This window comes from Triplophysa rosa, linkage group LG18, assembly GCF_024868665.1.
Source record: "Triplophysa rosa linkage group LG18, Trosa_1v2, whole genome shotgun sequence".
NCBI classification, from domain to species: Eukaryota; Metazoa; Chordata; class Actinopteri; order Cypriniformes; family Nemacheilidae; genus Triplophysa; species Triplophysa rosa.
In genome coordinates, this window is record NC_079907.1 from 14,570,372 (window position 1) to 14,598,136 (window position 27,765).

At 37.9% G+C, this 27,765-nt stretch overlaps 1 protein-coding gene across 1 annotated transcript; it reads right to left on the reverse strand.

Moving 5' to 3' along the window:
* Positions 1-585: 585 nt before the first annotated feature.
* On the reverse strand, positions 586-23,344 carry pank1b (pantothenate kinase 1b). The gene is made up of 7 exons (XM_057358216.1): positions 22,785-23,344; positions 20,426-20,778; positions 16,438-16,691; positions 15,457-15,633; positions 15,247-15,370; positions 8,304-8,429; positions 586-3,591 (listed from the first exon to the last, which is right to left on the reverse strand). Exons 1-7 carry the CDS (start codon positions 23,077-23,079, stop codon positions 3,532-3,534), a joined length of 1,389 nt encoding a protein of 462 aa, XP_057214199.1. The 5' UTR covers positions 23,080-23,344; the 3' UTR covers positions 586-3,531.
* Positions 23,345-27,765: the final 4,421 nt, after the last annotated feature.

Here is a 27,765-nt window from a genome sequence, read left to right on the forward strand (position 1 = left end):
TACTATTTATAGGTATGTGTGTGATTAAGTGTAATGATCGTTTTTGTTTCATTCTGTAAACTACACACAACATTTCTCCCAAACTGTTTATAATTTGCATTTATTGCAAAATAACAAAAACGATCCAACTATTTTAAACCTAAATACTGCAAAGTTCAAGTTAAAATTTTAAATAACACAATACTAATATTTTGAGATGTCAAAATTGAGCTATTCATATTTTCTGATTCTGTGACAACTTATTTACATTATGTCATGTTATATTATGTACATTCTGGGTCTTTTTTCGAAAACAAAAAGGTTTCATCTGTCAAATGGAATGCAAAAAGCTTTATAGCTCAATATCTTAAAACTGCCAAGAATGCAGTAAGAACCTTATAATTCCAAGGTGGCCATGTATTTAAGAATACTTTTAAATATTTTCATGTCTTTGCATTCTCTCAATCTTTCACATTTTTTTTGTGTTGTTGTTGGAATTCAACACACCCTGGACAAGAAAGGAAGCCACTGTTTACAAACATGTTCTGTTACTGCAATGTTTTCATTTGTCACTGTGTGCCGTTTATGATTTAGTTTTTTTTTATTTTTCTTTATTTGTCAGGCAAAAAAGATAGTTCTCATTCTTATGCGTATAAATTCAGCAATAACTGTTTTTCATAATTAACACATTTATTAGATATTTACAAAATAGGTTTATTGACAAATTAAGTTAGCTTTGTACATGATATAAATGAAAACTGATATAAAATCTCTGTGACGTGGATTTCAGAGCCAATAATGCAAACGGTTTATCCCTCATGAGGCATAAACAAATAAGGGGCTCCTTGGTATCAACATCAACTGCTTTATCAATAGAAATACATGTATGACGTGCTGATACTATTTGAGATTCATAAGTTTGCTCGAACGATGGGTTAAATGCCTTTTTGTAGGAATTATACATCTTCTTTAGATCACAACATATAAGAAGAAATCTATCAGAAGACTGAGGTCATTAATGCAGATTATTAGCACAGAATAAGAAGATGATAGTTTAGCGTTTACAAATCGAAACATGCTTTCTGAAAATGGCCATTGGAAATGTACAGTTTGAGACAAACAGACTACGCCATTCACATTAACAAAGAGAAAGGTTATTACAAGTTGAGGACTGAACATGCGCTTACGTATGGGCCAAGCATTAAGCTGGTGAACATAAACAGACCCTGATACAAAGGCATTTAGACTACATCAGAAGTCGTGATCAGCACAATGACCCAAGGAAAAAACACATAAAAGTCACGTACATGCTTTTGCATCAGCTCAGGTAAAATACACATGCATTTGGTCTACAGGGGCATTTCCAATAAAAAAATAAAACAACCATTAAATATACTGTTAAGACGTATACAGTGACATCTGGATTGAGCATTAGCAACAACAGAGGATACAGAGATAAAGCCTTGTTTCCATCAGTTAAAGGCACCCCGTAACACTTGGAAGTTACTTTAGTGGCTCAACGAGATGATGGGGTGCCATTGTGCATAATCCAGACATCCAAAGTCAAAATGGCACCCCACTGCATAAGGCAAGTATAAGGACTGAGCAGAGGAAGTACGACATGTATTAATAGAAACAAAGAAAGAGAGAGAGAGAGAGAGGAACAGACAATAAAAGCATGTACAATTTGCGTATCCTGCAAGTGGCATGCATGGAGTCGTACAGAGGCAATGCACTTCACTTGCTGTTGCAGATGTTAAGAGCAGCTAGAAGACACTTTTAAGTTACAGTAGCAGGTGAAAACATAATAGTTTAGGTACACACATATCATGTGAATACCTTTGACACAAAACACGTAGAGCCTCCAAAAATTGCATCTTGATATTATTCTACATGGAAAAATGACTTCTTTTTTGGTCTTGCTTGCATTCACAATTATTGAAAAAAACCTTGAAGTTCAATAACTTAAGCTTACTAACCACTAAAAACTGCTTACTTTTTTAGGGAAGTTTAAAAAAAAAAAAGAGTTTATTACAGCATGATAACATGTAATTGCTATATACATATGTGACTGCTGTCAAGCAGTGACTGAAAAGATTCATGGTTTACTTTTGGAAGTGCGTTTTCTGATTTTACATATTTAGACAGACTATAATCATCATACCTACTTTTTTAAGGTAATTTATGATTCCAGCTTTAGAAGCACATGTTTAGCCTAGGTTTAGCTCTGAATAACAATCTGGAGCTTTCACAGTCAGCCCCAACAAATATAATGTCACTGTCACCGTATTTGAATCTCACAGCTTTCTACTATTAAATAAAAAAATAAAACGCTTAAACGTGACAAACATTTGCTAAGGCAAAAGATGATTCATTTCATTAACCTGAAAATGTTGCAAGGATGAAGGCAATTGCAAGAAAAAGAGGTTAGATCAGGGATAAAGGTTAGCCGTTTCAAATGAAACTTCAGACACTACTGCATAATGATATGAATATGATAAGTGATTCAATCATTGTGCAAATGTTAAATAAAAAACAAAATATATACTACAGTATATATACAAAGGGTAAGGAAAGCCGGTAACACATTCAGATTGTAAACTCATCCCTCCCCAAATCCAAATCTTAGCATAATCATGTAGTGAACTATGACAGGTCTCTGTCTGATGAACATATATACTGTTTTCCAGTCAACATTTTGGTCCCAACACAATCAGTGTCAGTTCAGATGCATTTGTTTACGCTTCATTATAAAGAGAAGTTAAGAAGAGGTAAAGGTATCTTAGAAACTACAGCTACTAATGTCTTCAACAATCAACTAATCATAAAAGGCCCAACAAAGATAAAGTAGGTCTATGCATTTTTTTCCTATTCTGCAAGTTTAAAAAACTCTTTAGACAACTAAAAAAACTACTGAAATTCAGTTGGCATTCAGATTTGAAACGTATAAAAACTTTTCAAATCCTAATAATACTTAGTTATTTGTTTACAGTCAATTTGCAGAAAGTTCTTTGACTTTTATATACTGTGATAAACATGACGACAAAATTTGCAGTTCAACCATTTAAAACATAAACACCTTTAGTTAACAGGGAAAGATTGTAGGAACACGCAAATTTACTTTTTCTACAGCAGACTGTACCGCAAATAGACACGAAACGCACCTTGATACCCTTTGAATTTGTTACAATTATTTGCATAAAGCTACCAAAATGGAGGGAGGATATGAATATTACAGTTAGTGACATACTGTATATCACCTTCCCCTCAAATCATCAGTCTTGGTTAAACTGATGTTGGTGGATTTATAACTGTGGTGAAGAGACATAGTTGACAAGATGTGGGGCTCATCACACTGTTAAACAAACCGTTCTCGCGACACCTCTTCTTGTTGTGAGCACAGACATGGCATGGTGATAAAAGTCCTGAGATGTTGATGATTTGAAGGGAAATTGGGTTACATTATTTCATGGCTTTTTCTTATATGGGAATGTGGCTTTCCTAAAATCTTACAGCAGCTTCTGGTTTAAAGGTTGAGATATCCTCAGTGTTTTAGGAGTCGTCAGTCATCTTCAGTAGCTCTAGGAAGGCACCAACAGCTCCAAAATAACCCTGAAAGAAAACAGAATATGCACATGCTTAGTTGTTCTGGTGCGATAGCATTTGATTGTTTTGCAGTGAACAATACTGATGATTTATTTAACATTTACAAAACATTTAGGTTGACTAGGTTGTTTAGGTTGACTAAACTGAAGAACTTCCGGGGGCGCGGTCTGCTGCTGACCCTGTGTCTCGCTGTTGTCTTGTGTGCTGTTGTGTTTGTTTATTTTAATAGATAATATGAATGCATTCACGATCTGCGTGGTTGTGGTGTTTGTTGGGTTGGTGTGGGCAGGAGAAGCAATCGAAAATCATTTGGCGCCAATGATGTCGAGACAAACCTATGCAAGAGACTTTTTGTTATCACTACGGTATCATAATCATGCCGTGGAGATGGAGATCCCATCAAGTATATGTCTGCACAAGAGAAGGAGATCAAGGACTAAGAAGCGTGGGTCGAGAGGAGGTATTCGCAACAGGTTGCGGAGGCGAGGAAGCCGACATCCCCTTCCGGTGATCACGCTGTCCAATGTGAGATCTCTTAATAATAAAATGGATGAAATTGCACTCCGGGTGAAACATGAGGAGCAGTTTAGGAGCAGTAATCTCATCTGTTTTACGGAAACGTGGTTAAAGGGAAATCATAGTGTGGACATTGAAGGATTTACCACCATCCGAGCCGACAGAGACTAGGTAAAATGGCGGACTCTGCATGTATGTTGATAAGAACTGGGCGTCGCAATTTACAATTATTGAACAGACGTGCACCCCGGACTATGAAACATTGGGCATATCTTTTAGACCGTTTTATCTGCCTCGAGAATTTGGTCAATTAACCATATTCCTAGTATATGTACCAGGACCTAATAATGATGGAGCAGCGGAGCATATTGCAGAGTGTTTTAATAGGGTCCTATCAAAATCAGCGGATCAACCTGTCTTCATACTGGGGGATATCAACACACTTTCATTAACAGAGACTCTTCCAAAGGTGCAGCAATATATTAATTGCCCAACTTGTTTTCACGCACACTGGGTCTGTGTTACGGTAATATCGAGGATGCATATAAGGCAGTATGTAGAGCACCTATCGGTAGATTGGACCACAATGTTATCCATCTAATGCCAAAATACAGACAACATGTGAGAAGGGAGAAACCAGTGTAGAAGGAAATTCAGGTTTGGAGCAAGGATAAAGAGGACATGTTAAAAGACTGTTTTAGCACTACAAACTGGGATGTATTTTTCGATTCATGCAGAGACCCTCATGAACTAACGGACTGTATTACTTCCTATATCCAATTTTGTGAAGGGACTGTTATTGATACTAAAGTGGTCAAAGTTTATTCAAATAATAAGCCATGGCTCTCTAAAGATTTAAAGAAACTTCTTAACGAAAAGAATTTGACTTTTCGTGAAAATAATTATCAGGGTTTTAGGATGAAAAGGAAGGAATTGAGAGGTATGATATACAAAGCAAAAATTGATTTTAAATGTAAGGTAGAGGATCAGTTAGCAAATCAAGATATAAGGGGCGCATGGCAAGGCCTGAATAAGATGATGGGGCGTGAATCTAGGGATGTAAATGGTGATGACATAGATATAGATATTTTTAAATGGGTTAATGATTTGAATTTGTTTTATGGGAGAATTAATGCAGATGGTAATAGGAAGAGGATTGAAGAAGTTGGTGCTAGGATTCCAGAGGGTTCACCTATATGTTTGACAGGTGACCAGGTTAGAAGGTGTCTTAAGTGTATTGGGCCCTGTAAAGCACCTGGTCCAGATGGCCTTAAAGGAAGCATTTTAAAAAGTTGTGTAAATGAATTAACTGACCCCCTAACACGATTATTTCACTTTTTATTAGATTTACATACTGTACCAAACATATGGAAATCTTTCATACGACCCCTTCCAAAAAAAAGGGAGCTAAAAATTTTGAAGATTTTCGTCCGGTGGCCCTGACATCGATACTTGCTAAATGCATGGAAAGGGTCATGAATTTTCATTTTAAATCACAAATTTCAGAGCAATTAGATGTACTGCAATTTGCATATAAACCGCAAAGAGGGACAGATGATGCATCGCTTCCTATGGTTGATACAATTGCTAGCCATTTACAACAAGCAAAGGCTTATGTCTGTGTTCTTTTTATTGATTATACATCACCCTTTAATACAATGCAGATACATTTACTTTTAGAGAGGCTTCTGGTTGTAGGTGTAAATGGTGTAATTGTTCATTGGATTAAACATTTCTTGACAAATAGACCACAACGAGTTTGTGCTCGAGGGGTCAAATCAAATACTGTGTTTTTAAATACTGGAGCACCTCAAGGATGTGTCCTGTCACCCCTGCTGTTTTCTGTCTATACGAATGGAATACAAATTCAGAGTGCGAATTGTAAATTATACAAATATGCTGATGACATGGCACTTGTTGCTCTTTTATGGAAAGACTGTGCAAACTCTTGACTATGTAGAGCAGGTTTCAATATTGGAAAAAAAGTGAGCTCCATATTGATAAATGTTGGTAAGACCAAAGAATTCATTTTTAACCATCCAGAACCCTTAACAGAAATAACATTATGTGATCAACCTGTGGAAATTGTGAAGACTTAAGCAGGGCTCGACATTAACGCTTGTCCGCTTGTCCGGGACAAGTGAATGTTTTGAATGGGCAAGTGAGAGAGAATTTTACTTGCCCGACCGGACAAGTAACTTGAAAAAAAAGAACAGTGTGACATATATGTAGAATAATAAGAATATGTGCATTAGACAGAGCTGCGTGTTTGACGCGGTTGTGCTTGTTTGTGTGTGACAATAATCAATGGCGCACCGCACTGAGTCCACGCGGACGCGGAATCCTGTTATTTAAATGTCATCTGGCTGTTCTGCGTGAATTATGTGCAGTTTAACATACAACACGAGTGATGGTCGAGTATATATCTGCATCTGCACTGTATGAGGATATGAACAAATGAACTTCATCTCCAGAGTTGCTCTGAGAGTTTATTTTGAAAATAAAGCGTCTTCCCAAAGACCCGTCAAAATAAAAGTCCCGTTAAATTGAACACTCAGACAAAAAATACTGTGGTGTACTATAGAAAATTGAAGTGCCCTTGTAGTAAATTGATAAACACTGTATACTATAATAAAGTTCAAAAACAATATAGTAGGAATTTTACTGCAGTTTACTATAGTAAATACTATAGTATCCTACAGTAATTTATGTGGACAAATATACCACTACTGTATAGTAAAAAAGGAAAAACACAGAACTTAGAAATATTAAAACAAATTTAGGTAATCTAAAAATGATATGGCCCTAATTTATCCATCTGTATGTAACAAAGTCTTTTGTCAGTTATCTGCCTATTCATAATGAACTACACTTGCACATTTCTGCCTGTGCTGCCAAACTTTAAATCTCTCTAGCACCAGTGCTATGTGCAAAAAAGTTAATTTACAGCCTTAACACTAATAATAATTACTGCTTGCCTTTGGTTTATAGCAGTCACGGAGAGTAGGCCTATAGCCAAATTCAGGCAGCCAAAGCGGACACTAGTTAAAATGCTTAGAAGATCTAAATCCAAAACAATTATATTGATTATATTATATTATAATTCAAATGAAATATCATTTTTTTTATCTTTGGACAAGTAATTTTTGTACTCGGACAAGTGAATGTCAAATTTACTTGTCCAAAGGACAACCACATGACAATGCTTAATGTCAAGCCCTGCTTAAGTATTTGGGAACAATAATCGACTGCAAATTAAATTTTTCTGATAATGTGGGTCTTATTTGTAGGAAATCAAATCAGAGGTTATTCCTGCTAAGGAAACTGAGAGAATTTTCTGTACGTCTTGTGGTTTTGCAGCAAGTTTATAGTAGCTTAATTGAGAGTGTCCTAGGGTATAATATAACTGTATGGTTTGGTAGAATAACATCTGTGAATAAAGCAAAATTGAATAGAATTACAAGGACAGCAGGTAAAATTATAGGTTCTAAACAAAAGTCAGTTGATTAGTTATATGTAATGGCTGTTAAGAGGAAAGCTTTTGCAATAACTAGAGATATAACACACCCTCTGAATCATGTTTTTGAATTGCTTCCATCTCGTCGTCGTATAGAACACCGAAAGCAACTAAGGCAATGTATAAACAAATATTTGTACCAAATGCAGTAGGTCTTTTGAATAAGGGTTAGGATGTGAATGTTTTACAATTTAATTAATTTATTATGTGAGGTGGATGTTGTGTATTGTATTGAAGTGAAGTGAAAGTGACCTATTTGTCAGGTATGGTGACCCATACCCGAAATGTGACCTCTGCATTTAAGAGAGTCCAGAGAGTAGTGAACACACGCACAGCAAGTCGTGAACACACATACACCCGGAGCGCAGGTATAGGGTCAGTCGTTACCCGCCGGCCCTGAGAATCGAACCGGCAACCTTCTGGTCACGAGTCCAACTCTCTAACCATTAGGCCAAGACTGTAAAATACCCTAAAACATCTGTAAGTGATTTTGAAACTGACACAAGAGGGAGCTAAAGCTTCAAATCATCAGCCAAGCAAGTATGGTTTAAACTCAAAACATTTGTTTGCTTTCCCAATATATAAGCATCATTTGACAACTTACAAAATTCTGTCTCTAGTTGAAAGTATTATGACAAAACTGACAAACATTACAAGACTGTAACAAAGTAAAATAAAAACTTACTTCATGTTCTAAGAAAAGGGCTTTCAGTTGTCCATCAGACCAGAAGTCTATGGCATAGGCAAGCAGCTTAGTCGATACTGTGTTTATTCGAAGGAAATTTCCAACAAAAACCACTCTATCAATTTTCTAAAAAAGACAAATAATACAATCAAAGTAAGCATTTATATTGTATTTCAAAATTTGTGGAATACATTTTAAAGATAATGAAGAAACTTTAGACATGTTTTAACACCAACTTCTTTGCAATTAAAGAAAAATGCAAGGAAATAAATAGTACTTATAAAAATATGTTTTTGAGCAGTATGAAAAACAGGCATGTAGACTCATGAAAAAAAATAAACTCATAAACTTCATCTGGTATATCTAGTAGTCTACAATTAGACGCCTTAAGAAAGTATGATAGAAACCTCTAAACTTAACGGCCATGGAGGCAAAAGTAGTTAGAAAACGTACAAATGAAATGAATTCATACAAATAAGCCACCAACATGAAATTGTTACCAAATTGCCATTGTGTTGGCTATAGGGATGTGCCGATCCGATACTCCTGATCGGAATTGGGGCCGATACGGGTATTTTTTGCTGGATCGGGTATCGGACTGACGGGTTCCATTCAAATCCGATCCGTTGCGTTACCCTTGGATGTTACTCTAAGCTTCAAAAAGGACTAACTATCAGGAAACCACCGTAAAAGTTTTCATGCACTATGTTCCACGTCATGTATTTCGATAGCGTTATGCAAGGATAAATCAATATATCATAATTAAGAAACTCTGACCTCCGCTGGTGCTGTCATCTATCAATCTCCATCCAACATGCAAGTGTCCGGTAACAGTCAGGACATTACTCGTTTCAATGTTTTCATTATTCTTCATAATCACTAGATAATAGTCTATGGTTTTATTTAAAATGCATTTTGCCAGAGACAGTACTCGCTGAGTGTATTAGATTAATGCACTAGCTGGAAGCGGTCTATGTAGTGCGTCATTCATACACAATAACTCTTTTTTTAACTGTTGGATGGATGCAATGCACTATGTGTTAAACAAATAACATATCTCTTCTCTTTGTGTTATAACCGTTTTGAACATGGGGAGCAAAGATCCCCGCGACATCAGAAGGATCGTCATCAAGACGCATCATTATGCGTTCAGGATGCTCGTGATTGAAGCGGGTGCATTAAGCGCATCATTCTGCATCTAATGCGCATGACTGTAAATAACGTAGAAGCGAATGTATTAAGCGCATCATTCTGTGTCCAGGATGCGCATGAGCTAGTCTGCTCCACTCTGCATTGGAGACTTTTATTCAGTGATAGTTTTGTGCAATAAACAGAGATTTATTTGTTAAACATTTTTTAAGTATAGTGTGGTCTTATAAAGTACAGATAAAGCATATATCTCACTCCAGTAGAATGTATAAATACATTTGTATATTTTTTTACATTTAATACAGTACTTAATTACATTAAAAATCCTACTTTTCTACTTTTAAGAGTAAAAATACTTAAGTAAAAGAAAGTGGTAGATTTGAATGTACACAAGGAGTAAAAGGTTAAAAACAACATCTATTTATGAAATGTAGTGGAGTAAAGAGTATGATGCGCTTTTGTCATGGCTCTGCTTCATTTAGTCATGTTTTTCTTGGTCCTGTAGCAGAGCCATGACAAAGTCTTTGGTTATGTGTGGAGAGAAACATATTATTGTCCTTTTGACAATAATATGCGTTCTCTCCAGTGTCTAGTCATTGGCCCCGCTCCTCTCATTTCCTTGTTATCTTTCCCTGAGTGTTTGATTACCCACACCTGCCCTGTGTCGTTATCCCTAGTTTGTGTTTCCTATATATACCCTCTTGTTTCTTTGTCCTGTGCTCGTGGATTGTTCTGTGAACTGTGCTTGTATGTATCTGTACGCGGTTCTGCTTGTCATCCTAGTCCGTGAATTGTGAGTCTAGTCAAGTAAGTCTTTTAGTGTTTAGTTATAGTTTGTCAAGTGTTTCTCAGTTTAGTCCAGTTTTAGTCAGTCTATGTTCTGTTTGAGTTGTTTCCTGTTTTCTTGATTTACCCCATCGTGGGTTTTTGTTTTGTCTATTTGTTTAATAAATATATTTTGTTAACCTCATCCTCTGCCTGCCTGCGTTTGGGTACTCGCCACGTATTCCGTGACAGAATCCACGAGCCACCACCGAACCCAGCAGGCAAGATGGAGGCAAGGCGATCCAGGCAGGCCCATCTCCTCTGTGGTCTGCGACAGGGCTACTCCGATGTCTTGGAGTTCGCAGATTGATTCTGCGAGACCGCAGGGGAGATGGTCCATGACGAGACGGAGCAGATGGCCCTGTTCAACGGCGGTCTGAATGAGCCGCTGTCTCGGGAGGAGATGAGGATGCTGAGACCGCTGGGCTTCACGGACATGATTAGGTATGCCATGAATTGGCCGGAGCCCAGGGTCTCAGCCCAACCCAATCCATCTCCCCTACCCGCGATCCCGGAGGGTCGCGTCATGGAGATCGGGGTCATCGGCATGGCCGCACCATCCGCCTCTCCCCCGGCAGCTCCTCCTCCGCCCATCAGCATCCGTGGCCGGCGCAGACGAAGGGAGTCGTGGGACTCTCCGTCCGACTCCTCTGGTACAGAGCTAACCGGGCTCCCCATCACTTCTCAGCAACCGGCCACATGTCCTGTGGGCCGTTCCAGGAAGAAGAAGCCGAGGAGGGGGAGGTCCAGTCCGGTGCAGCCGGCGTCCAGTCTTGTGTCCAGTCCGGTGATCCAGCCGGCGTCCCAGCCGGTGATCCAGCCGGTGTCCCAGCCGGCCTTCCAGCCGGCGTCAAGCCCTGTCCAGCCGGCCTTCCAGCCGGCGTCAAGCCCTGTCCAGCCGGCCTTCCAGCCGGCGTCAAACCCTTTCCTGCCGGCCGTCCAGCCGGCCTTCCAGCCGGCGTCAAGCCCTTTCCTGCCGGCCTTCCAGCTGGCGTCAAGCCTTTTCCAGCCGGCCTTCCAGCCGGCGTCAAACCCTTTCCTGCCGGCCGTCCAGCCGGCGTCAAGCCCTTTCCTGCCGGCCTTCCAGCCGGCGTCAAGCCTTTTCCAGCCGGCGTCAAGCCCTTTCCAGCCGGCACCCAGCCCTTTCCAGCCGGCCTTCCAGCCGGTCCCTGGGAGGCTCCCAGGGCAAAAGACTGTCCCCCCCAGGACTCCGCGCCCTCGAGCGCAGCCGGGGACTGGGACTTCTCCCCACCCCGATGGACTGCCCCCTATGGGCCTTTGTTTGGTCCCACCCCCCCTCCCTTGTTTGTTATTTTTACTGTCCCACCCAAGTCCTGTTATTATGTTGTCTTGTCTGCCCTTTATTTTATTTTATTTGTTTTGCCTTGTCCTGTCTGTCTCCCAGTCTGTCTTGTCTCGTCCGTCTACCCCTTGGTGAGCACCTGGAGGCGCTCATTAAAGGGGGGGCTTTTGTCATGGCTCTGCTTCATTTAGTCATGTTTTTCTTGGTCCTGTAGCAGAGCCATGACAAAGTCTTTGGTTATGTGTGGAGAGAAACATATTATTGTCCTTTTGACAATATGCGTTCTCTCCAGTGTCTCGTCATTGGCCCCGCTCCTCTCGTTTCCTTGTTATCTTTCCCTGAGTGTTTGATTACCCACACCTGCCCTGTGTGGTTATCCCTCGTTTGTGTTTCCTATATATACCCTAATGTTTCTTTGTCCTGTGCTCGTGGATTGTTCTGTGAACTGTGCTTGTATGTATCTGTACGCGGTTCTGCTTGTCATCCTAGTCCGTGAATTGTGAGTCTAGTCAAGTAAGTCTTTTAGTGTTTAGTTATAGTTTGTCAAGTGTTTCTCAGTTTAGTCCAGTTTTAGTCAGTCTATGTTCTGTTTGAGTTGTTTCCTGTTTTCTTGATTTACCCCATCGTGGGTTTTTGTTTTGTCTATTTGTTTAATAAATATATTTTGTTAACCTCATCCTCTGCCTGCCTGCGTTTGGGTACTCGCCACGTATTCCGTGACAGCTTTATAATGTAGGAAGTATTTTTTTCCAAAGTAAAAACAAATGAATAAAGTCGTATTTTAAATACTTGAACGTAAAAATGCTTAAGTACTATCACCTGGCAATAATAATTTAGTGCTGTCAATCGATTAAAAAAATTAATTGGTTAATCACACATTTTCTGTGATTAATCACGATTAATCACACATAATATTTTAAAATATACTTTTACATTTTAATAATTTCACATTTAATCTTCAAATTGATGTAGAAACAACATATTTCTTTAACAGCGTCATTTTATGAATGAAAGAAAACATTTTGATATTAGTACTGTAACTGATGTCTCTATTAAATTGATTATTTTAACATTAATTATAGCCATTCAACAATATAATTGAGAGCTATCATGAAATATACAGAAATTGAAGGAAGTTCTCAAACACTTTACAGTCTTTAATGCTAAATTATAAATTAAATGCAGAAGAATTCTCATTAAAGCTAAAAAATCACATTGATTTCTTCTTTTATTTGTTCTTTGATTAACATTAGTGACAGGAGTCACAGCAGCACGTTTAAGAACGTGGCCCCTTTAAGAGCTGTCTAAGTACGCAGATCTGACCGTCACCGCACTCCCATTTTCACAACTCTTTGCATTCATTTAAGATTTTATTTTACACTTTGAAGTCTTGCTTAAGAAAATGCTAGACAAAACGGGCTTTCTGACATAATCTTGTATGGTTTTATCCATTCAAGCACGAAAGAGAACTTAACACGGATGCGCTGTCTGACAGAGATTCACCGAAGCAGCCTTCAGCCCGTGACTGTTTACACCAGACTGGACCTCGCGTTGCGTTTTGCCACGTCCCACAGTTTAGAAGCTGTCTATCTTCATTGAACCCGTCAAAGCAACTGTTTAAAATCGCGCTTAAGTGGTTTAAAAGCCTGTACACCAGGGGTCTTCAACTACTTTTCTTTGAGGGCCAGACTCCAAAAGTATAAATAGGATGTGGGCCAGTTTTTTTTACCATATCCTCATTTCTTCTGTTATTTTGTATTTCTGTTATTTATTTCGTTTTGTTCCTTTTATACTGTTTTTGTTGCTGTTACTTATAGGCCATATATTAAAACATGCACACAAATATTGCATCCAGTATTTGTGCCTTTTCATGATATTAAATTAAAAGGGAAATTGTCTTTTTAACTGTATTTTATATTCCTTAATGCATTACTTTACCCAAAAATTGCTACTAATTTACTCACCCACAGTTCTCTAGTACATCCAAGATGTGGGTGGCATTGTTTTTTCAAGAAGATATTTGGGTGAATTAATTAAAGTTAAATCAATAAAAGTAAAAAACGCAAATACATTCAACACAAAAGTAATCCCTGCCCCTTGTGACGTTAAATAAGCGTCTTATAAATCAGTCAATTGATCTGTGCAAGAAACTGAACGCTATTATCACATCTTCGGGTGAATTCCAATCGCATTCATGTGCCCCACGCACTTATAGGGCAGAGCCTTTGTATAGTGCGAGTTCTGGGGGGAGATGAACAGCTGTTTTTCGTAAGTATAGCCATTATTCATAATGAATGCAGTAATAAAAACAACACAGTTTTCCCTTATCTGAGATTATGTAGCAGCGTTTTGGGCTTTTAAAGATGTGGCATCTCAGGAGGACGTGCATTTAAAGCACACCGTTCTTAAAGTATCTCCACTTATTTGAAATGTTAAGGCGGGCCAGGTAAAGATGATTGACGGGCCGCATTTGGCCTGCGGGCCGCCAGTTGACTAGCCCTGCTGTACACGAATAAGAGCGTGGTTACGTAATGTAACGCTAGACAAAGAATGTCAAAACAAACGGATGCTGCGTTAATTGTGATAAATATTTTCTGAAGCGTTAATTTGAAAAAATTAATCGCATGCGTTAACGCGTTAACGTTGACAGCCCTAATAAAAATATATGCAATTCTACGTTGATCAAGAAAAACAGTGCTAGTATCGGATCAGGATCGGTATCGGCCGATACTCAGAATTCAGGTATTGGAATTGGATCGGCAAAGGAAAAAGTGGTATCGGTACATCCCTAGTTGGCTACTCACTTTATTGAAAACTATAAAAGCTTGCTTTTGCATGTATGCTGCTACGGGTCAGCACAACATAAGGCAAAAAATAAAGCGTGTACCTTAATTTTTATTTTTGTTTAAATCAACAAACTGTCAGTCAAGGAATCCTTGCCAATGAAAACATACAGGGTTCCCACTCTAAGCAAAATGTCAAATTCCCTGGGTTTTCCCTGACTTTCACTGACTAAAAAGTTGAATTTCCATGACATATAATGAATTAAACCCAGTCTTTGAAGTGGTCATTTTTTAGCCAAAGCTCTTGAAATTTACATTTTCCATTTTGCCTCAGTTAAGAGCTACAGGTGACTGCATTTGACTTAAGTGATTGCCAGGTGACAAGCAGGAAAGGAATAAAATGGGGCTGAACAATACGCAAAAATACAGTATAGAAAAATTACATTTTGATAAATGGAAACTAAAATTTAACATGACAAACAAAAATCCCTGATATTCCATGACTTCGACAAAAAATATATATAATTCCATGACTTTCAATGTCTGGAATAGACATTTTAAAATTCCATGATATTCCAGAAATTCCCTGAACATACAATAAGGCAAGTGCAGGATAACCCTTCACTTAGACTGAACTCATGACCATTACACAAGCCTGCATATTGAGAAAACGTGCAAGGTAGAGATTATGTAATTTGATGTAGAGTTCATCCCGTGGCGGTTCAGTGTGCTGTGATAGCCCTGTACAATGCTGCTTGATCTCCATGCCACAAGGCAACACTGTAAAGAAGCTCACAGCACACAGAGTTCATTGCCATCTTTGGTTTTTACCAATCAAATAAAATATATGCGAGAATCACACATGAAGAGAAAGTTTTCAAACCTCATTCACTGCACACATGCGGGCAATGGAGCCGATGTTGTTAGTGATGGTGACAAGTGTGGCCCTGGCCAGGTCCTCTTTACTTATACTGTCACGTTTCTCCTTGCTCATCATATGACCAAAACTAATGGATTCAAATTAAATGGAAAAATTATTTTCTTTATCACAAACATGATCAGGTTTTTTACGTTATAGGCAATCTGTTTGTACCTTGATGCAACAGCAGAACCCTGAAGACCGAAGCGTTCATAATCGCCACCGTAAATATCCTTCACCAGTTTGTCCACGTTTGTACTGTCACCTTTAGCTGCCATCTCCAAAGCCTCCTCAAACGTATCACAGCCAGTCAGTAAGCAGCACAGACCTAGAAATGTTCCACCACCTAGACTGATGCACAGCAGGTGGAAGAAATTTATGTCACTTCAGAAATGTTGCATTGCTTCCAGGATAATTAGACATTTTTATGATTTAACAATTTTAAGGGAAGAGTTCACACAAAATTAAGAATTCTGTCATTATTTACTAACCCTCATTTTCTACAAAACCTATATGCTGCTATTTTTCCAATGGAAAGTAAAGAAGTATCTTGTTTTTGTGTTGTAAATAATATAAGAACTGTCATTTTTGTGCAAACTATTCATTTAACAACTATAACACAACAATTCATAACTTTTTCTTCACACGAAAATAAAATTGTCATAATTTGTTCACTCTCAAAAAAAAACCACTGGTTCAAAACAGAGTTATTTTAGTTTTATTAATCTTTTAAATTAACTTTTATTTTTAGACTTTTTGTTCATTTTAGTTACATTTTCAGCGATTTTGTTATATCCTTTTTGTCATTTTTATTTATTTGTTTTATAATGTTGCTATATAAAATTAATTTATTTTTATTTAAGGTTTATTTTAGTGTTTGTTTAATATTGTAATTTTAGTTCCTTTATTTTAGTTAATTTCTGAGGCAACATTTCAACTTTTTGTTATTTTCTAATACATTTTTAAAGTTTTAATTTGAGTAAACTAAAATAACCTTGTTATACCAACATTCTTAAAAATATCTTTTTGTGTTGTGCAAAAAAAAAAAAAAACTCATACTGGTTTGGAATGACATCAGGGGGAGTTAAAGAAGATTAATTTTAGTTACCCCTCTAATGTTAACCTGGGGCAATTCTGTTCAAAAAGCACAGTTACCTGGTGCCCGTGACCCGTTTGTAATCGTCCTTGGAATAGACGGCGAGGATGCTCACCCCCGATCCAATGTTTACCAACAACATAGGAAAAGGATTTTCCAGGCTACATGGCCTCTTGACACAGTTTTCAGGGTCCGATGGATTCTGGAAAAAATAACACTCGGGATGGCCGTTGAACCCAACTGAGTCAACGTACAGCAGACCTTGAATAAGACAGTCCAGTTCATCTAGCTTCTGCAATTCCAAACCAGCCACCTAGGGGAGAAGGTAAACACACAATCCTAACTTTAAGTTTGTATCAGTTAGCAGTGATGGGAATAACGGCGTTATAAATAAACGGCGTTAGTTTTTTCAGTAACGAGTAATCAAATGAATTACTGTTTCCACCACTGATTTTGATTGGTGTGTGAGTGGGGTGGGGGATAACCGCAATAACTGATGATGATTGGCTTAGGTAAAGTAAATTTAGTCGGCCAGAGACCGGAATCGGACAGTTTTCGCATGATAGGCCGTGACCGGTGACTGGCCGGTCAGTCTCACGTCTTGCCGATTCCAAGCCAATCTTATGTTGCCAGTGACGCGGACAATAACGCCACAGCCGTCAGTACACTCAAAGCCGCAAGTAAACATGTAAACGTCCGTGAGTGAAGCCTGCCTGTCACAGCTCGTTTATACTCGTGTCTGGGTGGGTCCACCGAACTGTGCGAGTCTCCGCTGACTGACACACATCTCTCCGCTGACTGCACACACACACACCCAACATGTAGTTCACAGACAGAGAGATGCACAATTTTTTACTGTCTAGTAGTTCAGCTTTCGTTGCTCCATCTACTTCGGGTATGTACTACATACTAACAGTGATGCTAAACTCTGACACATGCTAAACTCATGTTTAAGTTGTTCACTCTGTGTAAAACAAACGTAAATTCCATTCAACCGATTGCTTGTCTTACGTTAAAACTATGGTAATTTCACTAAGGTAAAATGATATTCAACACGAATTCTACTTATTTTATATCATTTTTATTTTAATATTTGCACAAATATAAAAAAATGAATAAATCAACCATTATAGGTGATATTTATCTGATTGATTTCTTTACTAACACAAAAAAGTGCAAACACATATACATCTTTAGAGTAGAATTCTGTCATGGTTCTGCCCCATCTTGTCTTGCTTTTCTTGACCTAGTGGCAGAATCGTGACAGAACCTCTTGTTTCATGTGGAGAGAGGCGTTTTTGCCCTGTTGGCCTTCCACTCTCCGGTGTCACGTCTCTGTTCCCGCCCTTTCGTCTCCTTAATTGCTCGTTATTGGTTTCATGCCCCACACCTGTTCCCTCTTTATTTGTCCCCTTATTTGATGCCCATGTCATCTGTCTTGTGCTGGATTATTGTACTGTTGTGTGCGTGTCCTTTGTCTGGTGAGTTCATGTCTTGTCAGTGTAGTATAATGTAGTTTAGTTATTTTGTATTTAATTCAAATGTTTGTCTCTAGTTTAGTTTAGTTTAGTGTAGTTAGTCCATGTTCTTGTTATCTGTCATGTATATAGTCTGTTATTTTACCCCCACGTGGGTCTTTGTTTTGATAATTGTTTATTAAAAGTCTGTTTAACCCCTTACCCGCTGTCTGCGTCTGGGTCCTCTGTACTTGTGTCCTTGTTCCCTCACCAATCATGACAGAATTCACTCATTTTTTTTACTTTTTATTGAAGTTGCAGCTAAAATCAACCCACTTCTTTTAATACTACAGACCCGAGATAAAGACAATTTATTTTACATTTCAGAAAAAAATAAATAAAGCAATGTCCGTTTCATAAACAGAAACAGACAAGAATAAAGTATTTTATTGTTATCTTAGACTTTTGTGAGATGAGTGCAAAAATGAAAAGGTAAATTAAGTGACATTTAGTTATAGTAAAACACTCTTAATATAGAGTTGTTTGGGCGAGAGAAGATTCTGTAATTTAAAGGCGCAGTTCTTGAAAATCAGCGGCCACTAGCTTTGTATTATAGTTTTGCAACGAATCTCTGAGTCATTTGCCCACCCCTCCCTTTCGAATTACGACGGAGGCCACAACAGTAAAAAAGGATGTCGTCTACTGAGACAGCGGATAGTAGTGATACAAGCTGGTAAGGCAATATATTAACGTAATTAATCATTTAACATGTATTCTATTGCGAAAGTTAATGTTACAATTCTATAATTAGATATATTTCTTGCGTGCTATCTAGTACACGCTGAGAGTAGTGAAGTAACTAAAGTTAGCTAATCATAAATAGCAACGCTGTTCAAAGCGTTTGATCTGACAGCGACATAGGCAGTTAGGTGTAAGTTAGTAGACGTTTGTCTCCCCCTTTGTAAAGTCAGGAACAACCGGAGTACGTACCGCAGGGACGGAAAAACATTATTATTCGGAGGTTATATGGCCATTTGTATAAAATGCTAACGTTACCGTTTCAACAAAACAGTTGTTTGGTAAACATTGAAAAAGTGGAAACATTGAAAATGTTGAATTATCTTACCAGTCTAGCAGAAAACAGGCAACTTCGGCGTCGCCTTGAAAACATTTTTCTTTCAACAGTGCCTTCCATCTGGTAATAGATACACCGATGTTTATCCTGGATTTCTGCCGCCGTTTGTCTCTAATTCGTCTGGCAGCATCACGTTTGCGCTTCTTTGACGACGGAGATTCACGCTCTGTCGGCGCTTGTGCACAATACGCATGGTCCTCCATTTTATCAAAACTTCTAAGACAGAACAATCAATTGCTTCAGCTAGACGACGACTACTCCTCCTCCTCTCCGTACTACGACTTACTACTTTGTGCGTCTTCAACTCAGTGATGACGCAAGCTGCGTCTAAAAACACACACGAAGACCAACATATACGAAACGCGCTCTGTAGAGCTGTTTGTCCGTTAGAGCTTACTGTACAAAACATGGCTGCGCAACATAACAAATTCAATGTAGATAGGCCCACTCCCTATGTAGATACAACTGGTTTATTCTAAGGTAATAAAAACATAACTTTTCATTACGTAAGGTTTTTATACACATCTAAAGACACAGTTTTGTATGTTATATTGCATTTCTGTTAATAGATCATACAAAACATCCCACACTGTACCTTTAATACAGCTTCGAGAACTGCATTTAGGGAAATTTGGGGAAATTGTAATGTTCAATAATTTATGTAATGAAAATAAAAAGAAATATTATGAAAAAATGTGCATTGAAGAAAAGTTAATATGGTTTTATATATACTGTCAATTATAGTTTGTGGATAGAAAATAGGAATTTGCAAAAATCGGAATTGGAAGGTTTCACTTAAAATAAAATCGGAAAGCTGAATCAGCAAAGAAAATTGCAATCGGTGCATCTCTAATAAATAGTTAAAGTTCTGAACTATTCTATTGCGTTTTATTGTTCCAGTAGAGTGATGATAATATTCACAATAATTATATATTGATCTATAATATTGAATTTAATAGGTGTCTCTCACATTGACCCACAGCAACATTAAAATAGTGTAGATTAGTGTATAATGTTTTATATAAATAATTTATACTATTTAGTTTCCATTTCATTCATTTAACATATTTAATATTGGGGCATCCACATTATTTGACAAATTTGATTATTTTTTAAAGGTAACGCAATAGTTACATTCCCTGTAAATTAGTTACTTTTATAATGATGTAACTGATTTACTAATGCAATTACTATTTGTGAGAAGTAACTAGTAACTATAACTAATTACTTTTTTTAAAGTAACGTGCCCAACACTGGCTGTTAGCCATTTATTGTCCTGATAACAGGAACAGGATGTGGTAGATAGACAGTCATTATGTCAGCAATGCACTAGTCTAAAAATGATCAACAAATGTTTTCATGAACCAAAACAATGTTGTTTATGCTTTATTTAAGAAGTGTTTTTAGTAATGTCATTTTTATTTAATGATCAATTGCACTGATATGCTCAAATACCGTTCTGAAGTCTTCCTCAAACTTGTATGCACCCCCACCCGTGGCACACAGCGTGGTGTGCAGACTAGAGAAGTTCTTGTCTCGGCCCATCTGGATGAAGCGGTGCATGTCTTGCGTGGGGAAGCGGATGAAGTGCAGGTTGCCTTTGCGCCCACACATGGTGAGGTTCTTCAGCTCCAGGTGCACATCGCGGATACCCGTGTTGCCATAGGCCACGTTGGAGGTCAGGTAGCGGCGGATGCTCTTCAGGCTCTCGACTTCCTCCTGTTCCTCCTCAGCTGTGATATCCTTGGGCTCAAAGTAAACGAGCTTTACCAGTGTGCCTCCAATATCCATCCCGAACCATGGAAAGGCTGAAAAAAAACATTACATTTAGAAACTGTATTTTTTCATTACCTTCATCTTTCTGTATTATACCAATGTGTTCAAATTTCATCCAAACAAAATGCTAAATTATGGGGGGTACACAGCAGGCTTGGCAAAATGTAATCCCTAAACGACTTTTAAGCATTTTTTAAAATTTACACCTGATATTCGGATTTTAGGATAAAAAGTAATGTTAATGAATACCTGACTGATTGCAAATTACTATGGGTTTAGCAAAAAAGGTGATTCAGTCTATGCAGGGCATGATGCATTTTGTTGCAATGGTAACAGCAGATTCTAAGAGATTGCCTGGAGATTCTGAGAAACTGCCTATTTTCAAAATAAAAGTTAGATATCAGCTGTACATTAATAGCACCAATGTAACATCTAAATAAATCTATTTAGTGTACAATAACAATGATACAATTCGCTTTAAGACTTAACCTCAGTCTGAGATGCGCATAACTAATGTATATCAGTGAAATGGCTTTGCAGTGCGTAATAAAAATCACTTTCTTCGAAAATTGATTTGTTAATCGTGTCTTTGAGTGATGATAATGTAGCTGGCAGCGTCGCATGTAGGTAAAAGGTGCATTCCTCCTTGCGATGAGGATCAGAGAGCAAAGTACTCCAAAGCCACCAAGAACAGAGTGACATTACAGTTGATCGATATAAAAGTGAGGTTACAGAAGTTCAGTTATAAATATCACACCAAAAGGTTTAAAAGCAACGCAATAAATAGTATTTGCATTTCTAAAATCGTTATTCATGATCGAAAAAGAATTATTAATCATTGACAAATAACTGGGTTCCAATGGGGTATATATACCACATTAGAAATAAAAGATACACATTGAAATGAGCAGGTAGTGTTTCTGCAAGCAGTGTGTACAATAAGTTTGTTACTGTTACAGTAAGGACAGTACACAGTCCAGCAATAAAACAGAAATGTAATATACCAACTTAAGCACTGAATTACATCTCAAAAGTTAAATGTTTAGTTACTAACATGTTCTGGCTTTGTTAATGACAAGCATGGCAAAAGAAGTTACCTGATTTTTTAATAATTAACTTCATACTTTCAGGCAAAACAGTCAACGTCAGAATCTGAGCCACCCAGCGATCTAATAAATGTTTATCATTCACAATCCGGCGTCACAAAAAATGTGTCTCTTGGGTTGTGGGTATTGACTTTATATCAATTCGACAAGAGCTTGTACAGTCTGCTCGTTCATACTGAACGACCTCCCTCCCCTTTGTGTGTTTCACCGTGTCCATTGGTTAAACATGCTTGTCTATCACATCTGGCGTGTTTTAGACACACCTCCTGGTTCTGAGTTGGCCAATGAAATCCGCACAACCAAGAGCACATTGATTTCACAACACTAAACAGCCTGGTCTTTCAAAACAAATACACCTCTTATTACGAGGAAATTTAAACGTTTATATAGACGTGATATGTCTGAACTTCTTTCATGAATGGGTGTCTTTTGATGAAATTTCAGCAGAATGGTTGAATAAAACAAAACAACAACAACAAAGAGTACAAATTTTGGGGCTACTTCCGGGAATTTAGTGACACACTAAAATCCCTCCTTTCGCATTCTTAGAGGAGAAACATAAATACACACTTAATGCGCAAAATAAAGATTCCTTGCATTAATATGAAAGTATAATTAATTAAGTATTTTTAATATAAAACGGATTAATATGCATGTTGTCTTAAATGTTGTCACGATTATGATAATGCACGTAAAATGTAACGTTAGGTGTCCGAAAATATAAATAATGTTAGTGTTGCTCAAGGGTTTTCATCCTAAATTACCCGTGAACGACTTTAAGAAACAAAACACGCTGAAATCTTTTGTCTCTTTAAATATATAAACCACTAGTCAAAAATACAGTTACAGTACGCAATATTGTGGTAACGTAATTGTCATTGCTATAAAACGTTACAATTTAAGGCCTCAATAAAACGATAAAAGCTACTTACGTGGTCGGTTCTTCTTTCCTGAATCCAAGCGTCTTCTGAGTTTGCAGCGCTTCGCTGGCGAACCATTGTTGTGTAAATCCTGGTGAAGATGGTGGAAATTTTCAATACCATTATGGCCACCGCTACTGTTACTGCCACTGCCACTGCCACTGTCACTACCGTCGAGACCACCACCGTCAGAACCGCAAGAAACACAGTCCCCGTTTTCGGACTGCGGGTTGTGAAATCCGTTCGCTAAATTGTTGGTATAGCGCGTCGTTCTGTTTTGATCTGATGTTTCAGCATTTTCCATCATTTACGCAGCAAACGTAAACGTGAACGCGCCGAATATAGAAAGATGAGTAAACGATCCGTTTCCCTCTCGACGTTTCGAAGCCGCGCTGAAATGTACAGTCGTTATTTTCAGAATTCTACATTAATGATGATGTTTTGTGTATTGATTAAAACAAAGGACAGGTCGCCAACATCTTATTCGAGGTCACTGTCGGTCATTTTCCGCTTCGCACGCTGTATGGCTGTTTCCGAGTCAAACAGCCGGTATATCCGACGTCACCAAGGAAAATGCCTCCGCTCCCTTTGCTGAAACGTCATGTTTTAGAGCCGCCCACCCAAACACGCCATAAAATTATAACTACTCACAGCAGGTTCTGTAAAATTGAAAGTTTAACCAAATTACGTTTCGTTCGAATAGAGAATACCTTCACTCTTTAAATATTTTTTTATATGAAAACCATGATTTTTTTCTCTTCTTCATCAGTGAGTGGTGATGTCTTTATTACTTGTGTGTGGCTGGATAATTTGTTAAAAATGGTAAAAGAGGTTTACATCGACGTCGATATGTTATGTCTGTTGTCCACTTAAATTACATGCCTACATTTTGCTCTGACAGTTATAACTTGCAAAGATGAAATAGTCTTAACTTGAACTGAAAATGTAAAAGGTAGGTTTAGGCCTACCTAGGTAGGCCTAAAAAGGTAGTTTTTTTAATCTTTTATGTAAGTTGCTTTCTATAAAGCATCTGTTAAATGTAAATGTTAATCATGGATCTGTTTTAAAATGCAAAATATTGTTATATTTGAATTCTACTATAAAAAGATAAAAGATAGCAATTTTTGTTCGGCTATGGTTGTTAAATGTATACTCTCGTCTGATGATTTCTTTATTTTTAAACTTAAAAAAGAGTTTCAAAAACCCTTCATGCATTTTTTTCTAGCACTGTTACACTACAATCTGTACCAACGATGTAAAACAACTGTAACATTTACATCAACATACTCTTATGTTGACACACACTCCTACAGTGGCTTGCAAAAGTATTCATCCCCCTTCATTTTATTCACATTTTGTTATGCTGCTGCCTTATCTTAAACTACTTTAAATGATTATTTTTTTACATTAATCTACACTCCATGCACAATAATGACAAAACAAAAAACTGATTTTTGACAGCTTTGCAAATTTGTTAAAAATAAAAAACAAAAATAAGTACATTGCATAAGTATTCATACCCTCAACTCAGAAAATGGTTATAGTGCCTTTACAGACTCAAATCTTTTTGGGTATGATATGAAAAGCTTTACACATCTGCATATGGCAATTTTCTGTCATTCTTCTCCTCAGATCCTGTCAAACTCTGTCAGGTTGGATGGAGATCATCAGTAGACAGACATTTTCAGGTTTCTACAGAGATGTTCAGTTGGGTTCAAGCACTAGGCTGGGCCACTCAAGGACATAGACAGAGTTGTCCATTGTCTTGCATTGTTTTAGTTGTGTGCTTAGGATCATTGTCATGTTGGAGAATGAACCTTCTGCCCTGTCCGAGGTTCTGAATGTTCTGGGCTAGGTTTTCATGATCATATCTCCGTATTTTGTGTACGGTCCCTGAAGCTGAAAAACACCCCCACATCATGATGCTGTTTCCACTACACTTGGAACAACAAGCAGTGCTTGTTTTTCTCCAGACATGATGCATGAATCTGAGATTCATCAGACCAGAATATCTTGTTTCTGACAGTTTGAAAGATTCGTTGAAGTACGTTTTTGCATATTTCAAGTTTCCATGTGTCTTCACTGAGCAAAGGCTTGAGTCTGGCCACTAAGCCATAAAGCCCAGATTGGTGGAGTGTTGCAGTGATGTTTGTCCTTCTGTAAGTTTCTCCCATCTCCATATATGATCATGGAGCTCAACCAGAGTAATCATCAGATTCTTGGTCACCGCTCAAACCAAGACCCTTCTCCATCAATGGCTCAGTTTGGACAGGAGGTCAGCTCAAGTAAGAGATCTGGTGGTTCCAAACCTCTTTCATTGAGGATAAATGGAGGCTACATGCTTTTGTGAACCTTCAATACAGCAGATTTTTTTCAGAAGTCTTCCCCAGATCTGTGCCTTGATACAATCATGTCTCAAAGCTCTACTGGCAGTTCTTTTGACCTCATGTCTTGGTTTTTACTTTGATATGCATTTTCAGCTGTTGCACCCTTTGTAGAGAGGTATGTGCCGCTCCAAATCATACTTATTCAATTGAATTTGGCACAGGTTAACTCCACTCCAAGTGTATAAACATCAACAAGCAAAACTAATGCTTCTGAGCTAAACTTCAAGTGTCCCAGAAAAGGGTATGAATACTTATGCAATGTACTTATATTTGTTTTTTATTTTTAACAAATTTGCAAAGCTGTCAAAAATATTTTTTTTGTTTTGTCATTATTGTGCATGGAGTGTAGATTAATGTAAAAAAGTAATAATTTAAAGTAGTTTAAGATAAGGCAGCAGCATAACAAAATGTGAATAAAATGAAGGGGATGAATAATTTTGCAAGCCACTGTATATCACTGTATATGAGACAATCAAATTAAACTTTTGAAAATTGTATGTCTTTTCTCACATGTTGAACACTAAAAGTAAACCTTCTGAAAAGGCTGTGTTCTATGGCACTGTCTCAAGGGAGTGTGAGAGGCAAGTTATTCACACGCACTCTGTCAGACCTCATAGGTTTATATTAGCATAGCATCTTTGTGAATTCTTTGGTAAAATTTGCAAGAAAATTTAAAGTTTCATAATCAGATAATATAAATAAGCTGAAAAAATATGATTATATTATGTTGGCATACATAATAAAAAATATTAATAGATGCATAACAATTAAACACAACAGCCCTCTCCAAATACTACACGGGCAATGTAGTAAACCTTAAAGAACTAGGTATACTTGAAGAGTGTCATTTCCAAATTGCTAAAATACTACACAGGCAATGTAGTAAACCTTAAAGAACTATATGTACTTGAAGAGTGTAATTTTCCAAAATTCTAAAACATTACACAGGCAATGTAGTAATCTTTAAACGCAGATGTTCAGTGGCGTGTTTACAGCAATTGTTGTAAATTGAGTTGCAGATGCATCAACTATGATTGCTATATTGCATTGATATAAATTGTTTTAGAAATTCTTCCAAAATATATAGTTTAATATGCATGATATTTATACAAACCCGATTCCAAAAAAGTTGGGACACTGTACAAATTGTGAATAAAAAAGGAATGCAATAATTTACGAATCTCATAAACTTATATTTTATTCACAATAGAATATAGATAACATATCAAATGTTGAAAGTGAGACATTTTGAAATGTCATGCCAAATATTGGCTCATTTTGGATTTCATGAGAGCTACACATTCCAAAAAAGTTGGGACAGGTAGCAATAAGAGGCCGGAAAAGTTAAATGTACATATAAGGAACAGCTGGAGGACCAATTTGCAACTTATTAGGTCAATTGGCAACATGATTGGGTATAAAAAGAGCCTCTCAGAGTGGCAGTGTCTCTCAGAAGTCAAGATGGGCAGAGGATCACCAATTCCCCCAATGCTGCGGCGAAAAATAGTGGAGCAATATCAGAAAGGAGTTTCTCAGAGAAAAATTGCAAAGAGTTTGAAGTTATCATCATCTACAGTGCATAATATCATCCAAAGATTCAGAGAATCTGGAACAATCTCTGTGCGTAAGGGTCAAGGCCGGAAAACCATACTGGATGCCCGTGATCTTCGGGCCCTTAGACGGCACTGCATCACATACAGGAATGCTACTGTAATGGAAATCACAACATGGGCTCAGGAATACTTCCAGAAAACATTGTCGGTGAACACAATCCACCGTGCCATTCACCGTTGCCGGCTAAAACTCTATAGGTCAAAAAAGAAGCCATATCTAAACATGATCCAGAAGCACAGGCGTTTTCTCTGGGCCAAGGCTCATTTAAAATGGACTGTGGCAAAGTGGAAAACTGTTCTGTGGTCAGACGAATCAAAATTTGAAGTTCTTTTTGGAAAACTGGGACGCCATGTCATCCGGACTAAAGAGGACAAGGACAACCCAAGTTGTTATCAGCGCTCAGTTCAGAAGCCTGCATCTCTGATGGTATGGGGTTGCATGAGTGCGTGTGGCATGGGCAGCTTACACATCTGGAAAGGCACCATCAATGCTGAAAGGTATATCCAAGTTCTAGAACAACATATGCTCCCATCCAGACGTCATCTCTTTCAGGGAAGACCTTGCATTTTCCAACATGACAATGCCAGACCGCATACTGCATCAATTACATCATGGCTGCATAGAAGAAGGATCCGGGTACTGAAATGGCCAGCCTGCAGTCCAGATCTTTCACCCATAGAAAACATTTGGCGCATCATAAAGAGGAAGATGCGACAAAGAAGACCTAAGACAGTCGAGCAACTAGAAGCCTGTATTAGACAAGAATGGGACAACATTCCTATTCCTAAACTTGAGCAACTTGTCTCCTCAGTCCCCAGACGTTTGCAGACTGTTATAAAAAGAAGAGGGGATGCCACACAGTGGTAAACATGGCCTTGTCCCAACTTTTTTGAGATGTGTTGATGCCATGAAATTTAAAATCAACTTATTTTTCCCTTAAAATGATACATTCTCTCAGTTTAAACATTTGATATGTCATCTATGTTGTATTC

Coding starts and splice junctions, on each gene's coding strand:
- pank1b (XM_057358216.1), bottom strand. CDS start 23,079: ATGATGGAAAATGCTGAAACATCAGATCAAAACAGAACGACGCGCTAT. Junction 20,779..22,784: donor AGGAAAGAAGAACCGACCAC/GTAAGTAGCTTT, acceptor GTTTTTTTTCAG/CCTTTCCATGGTTCGGGATG. Junction 15,634..16,437: donor AAACGGGTCACGGGCACCAG/GTAACTGTGCTT, acceptor GCTGTGCATCAG/TCTAGGTGGTGGAACATTTC.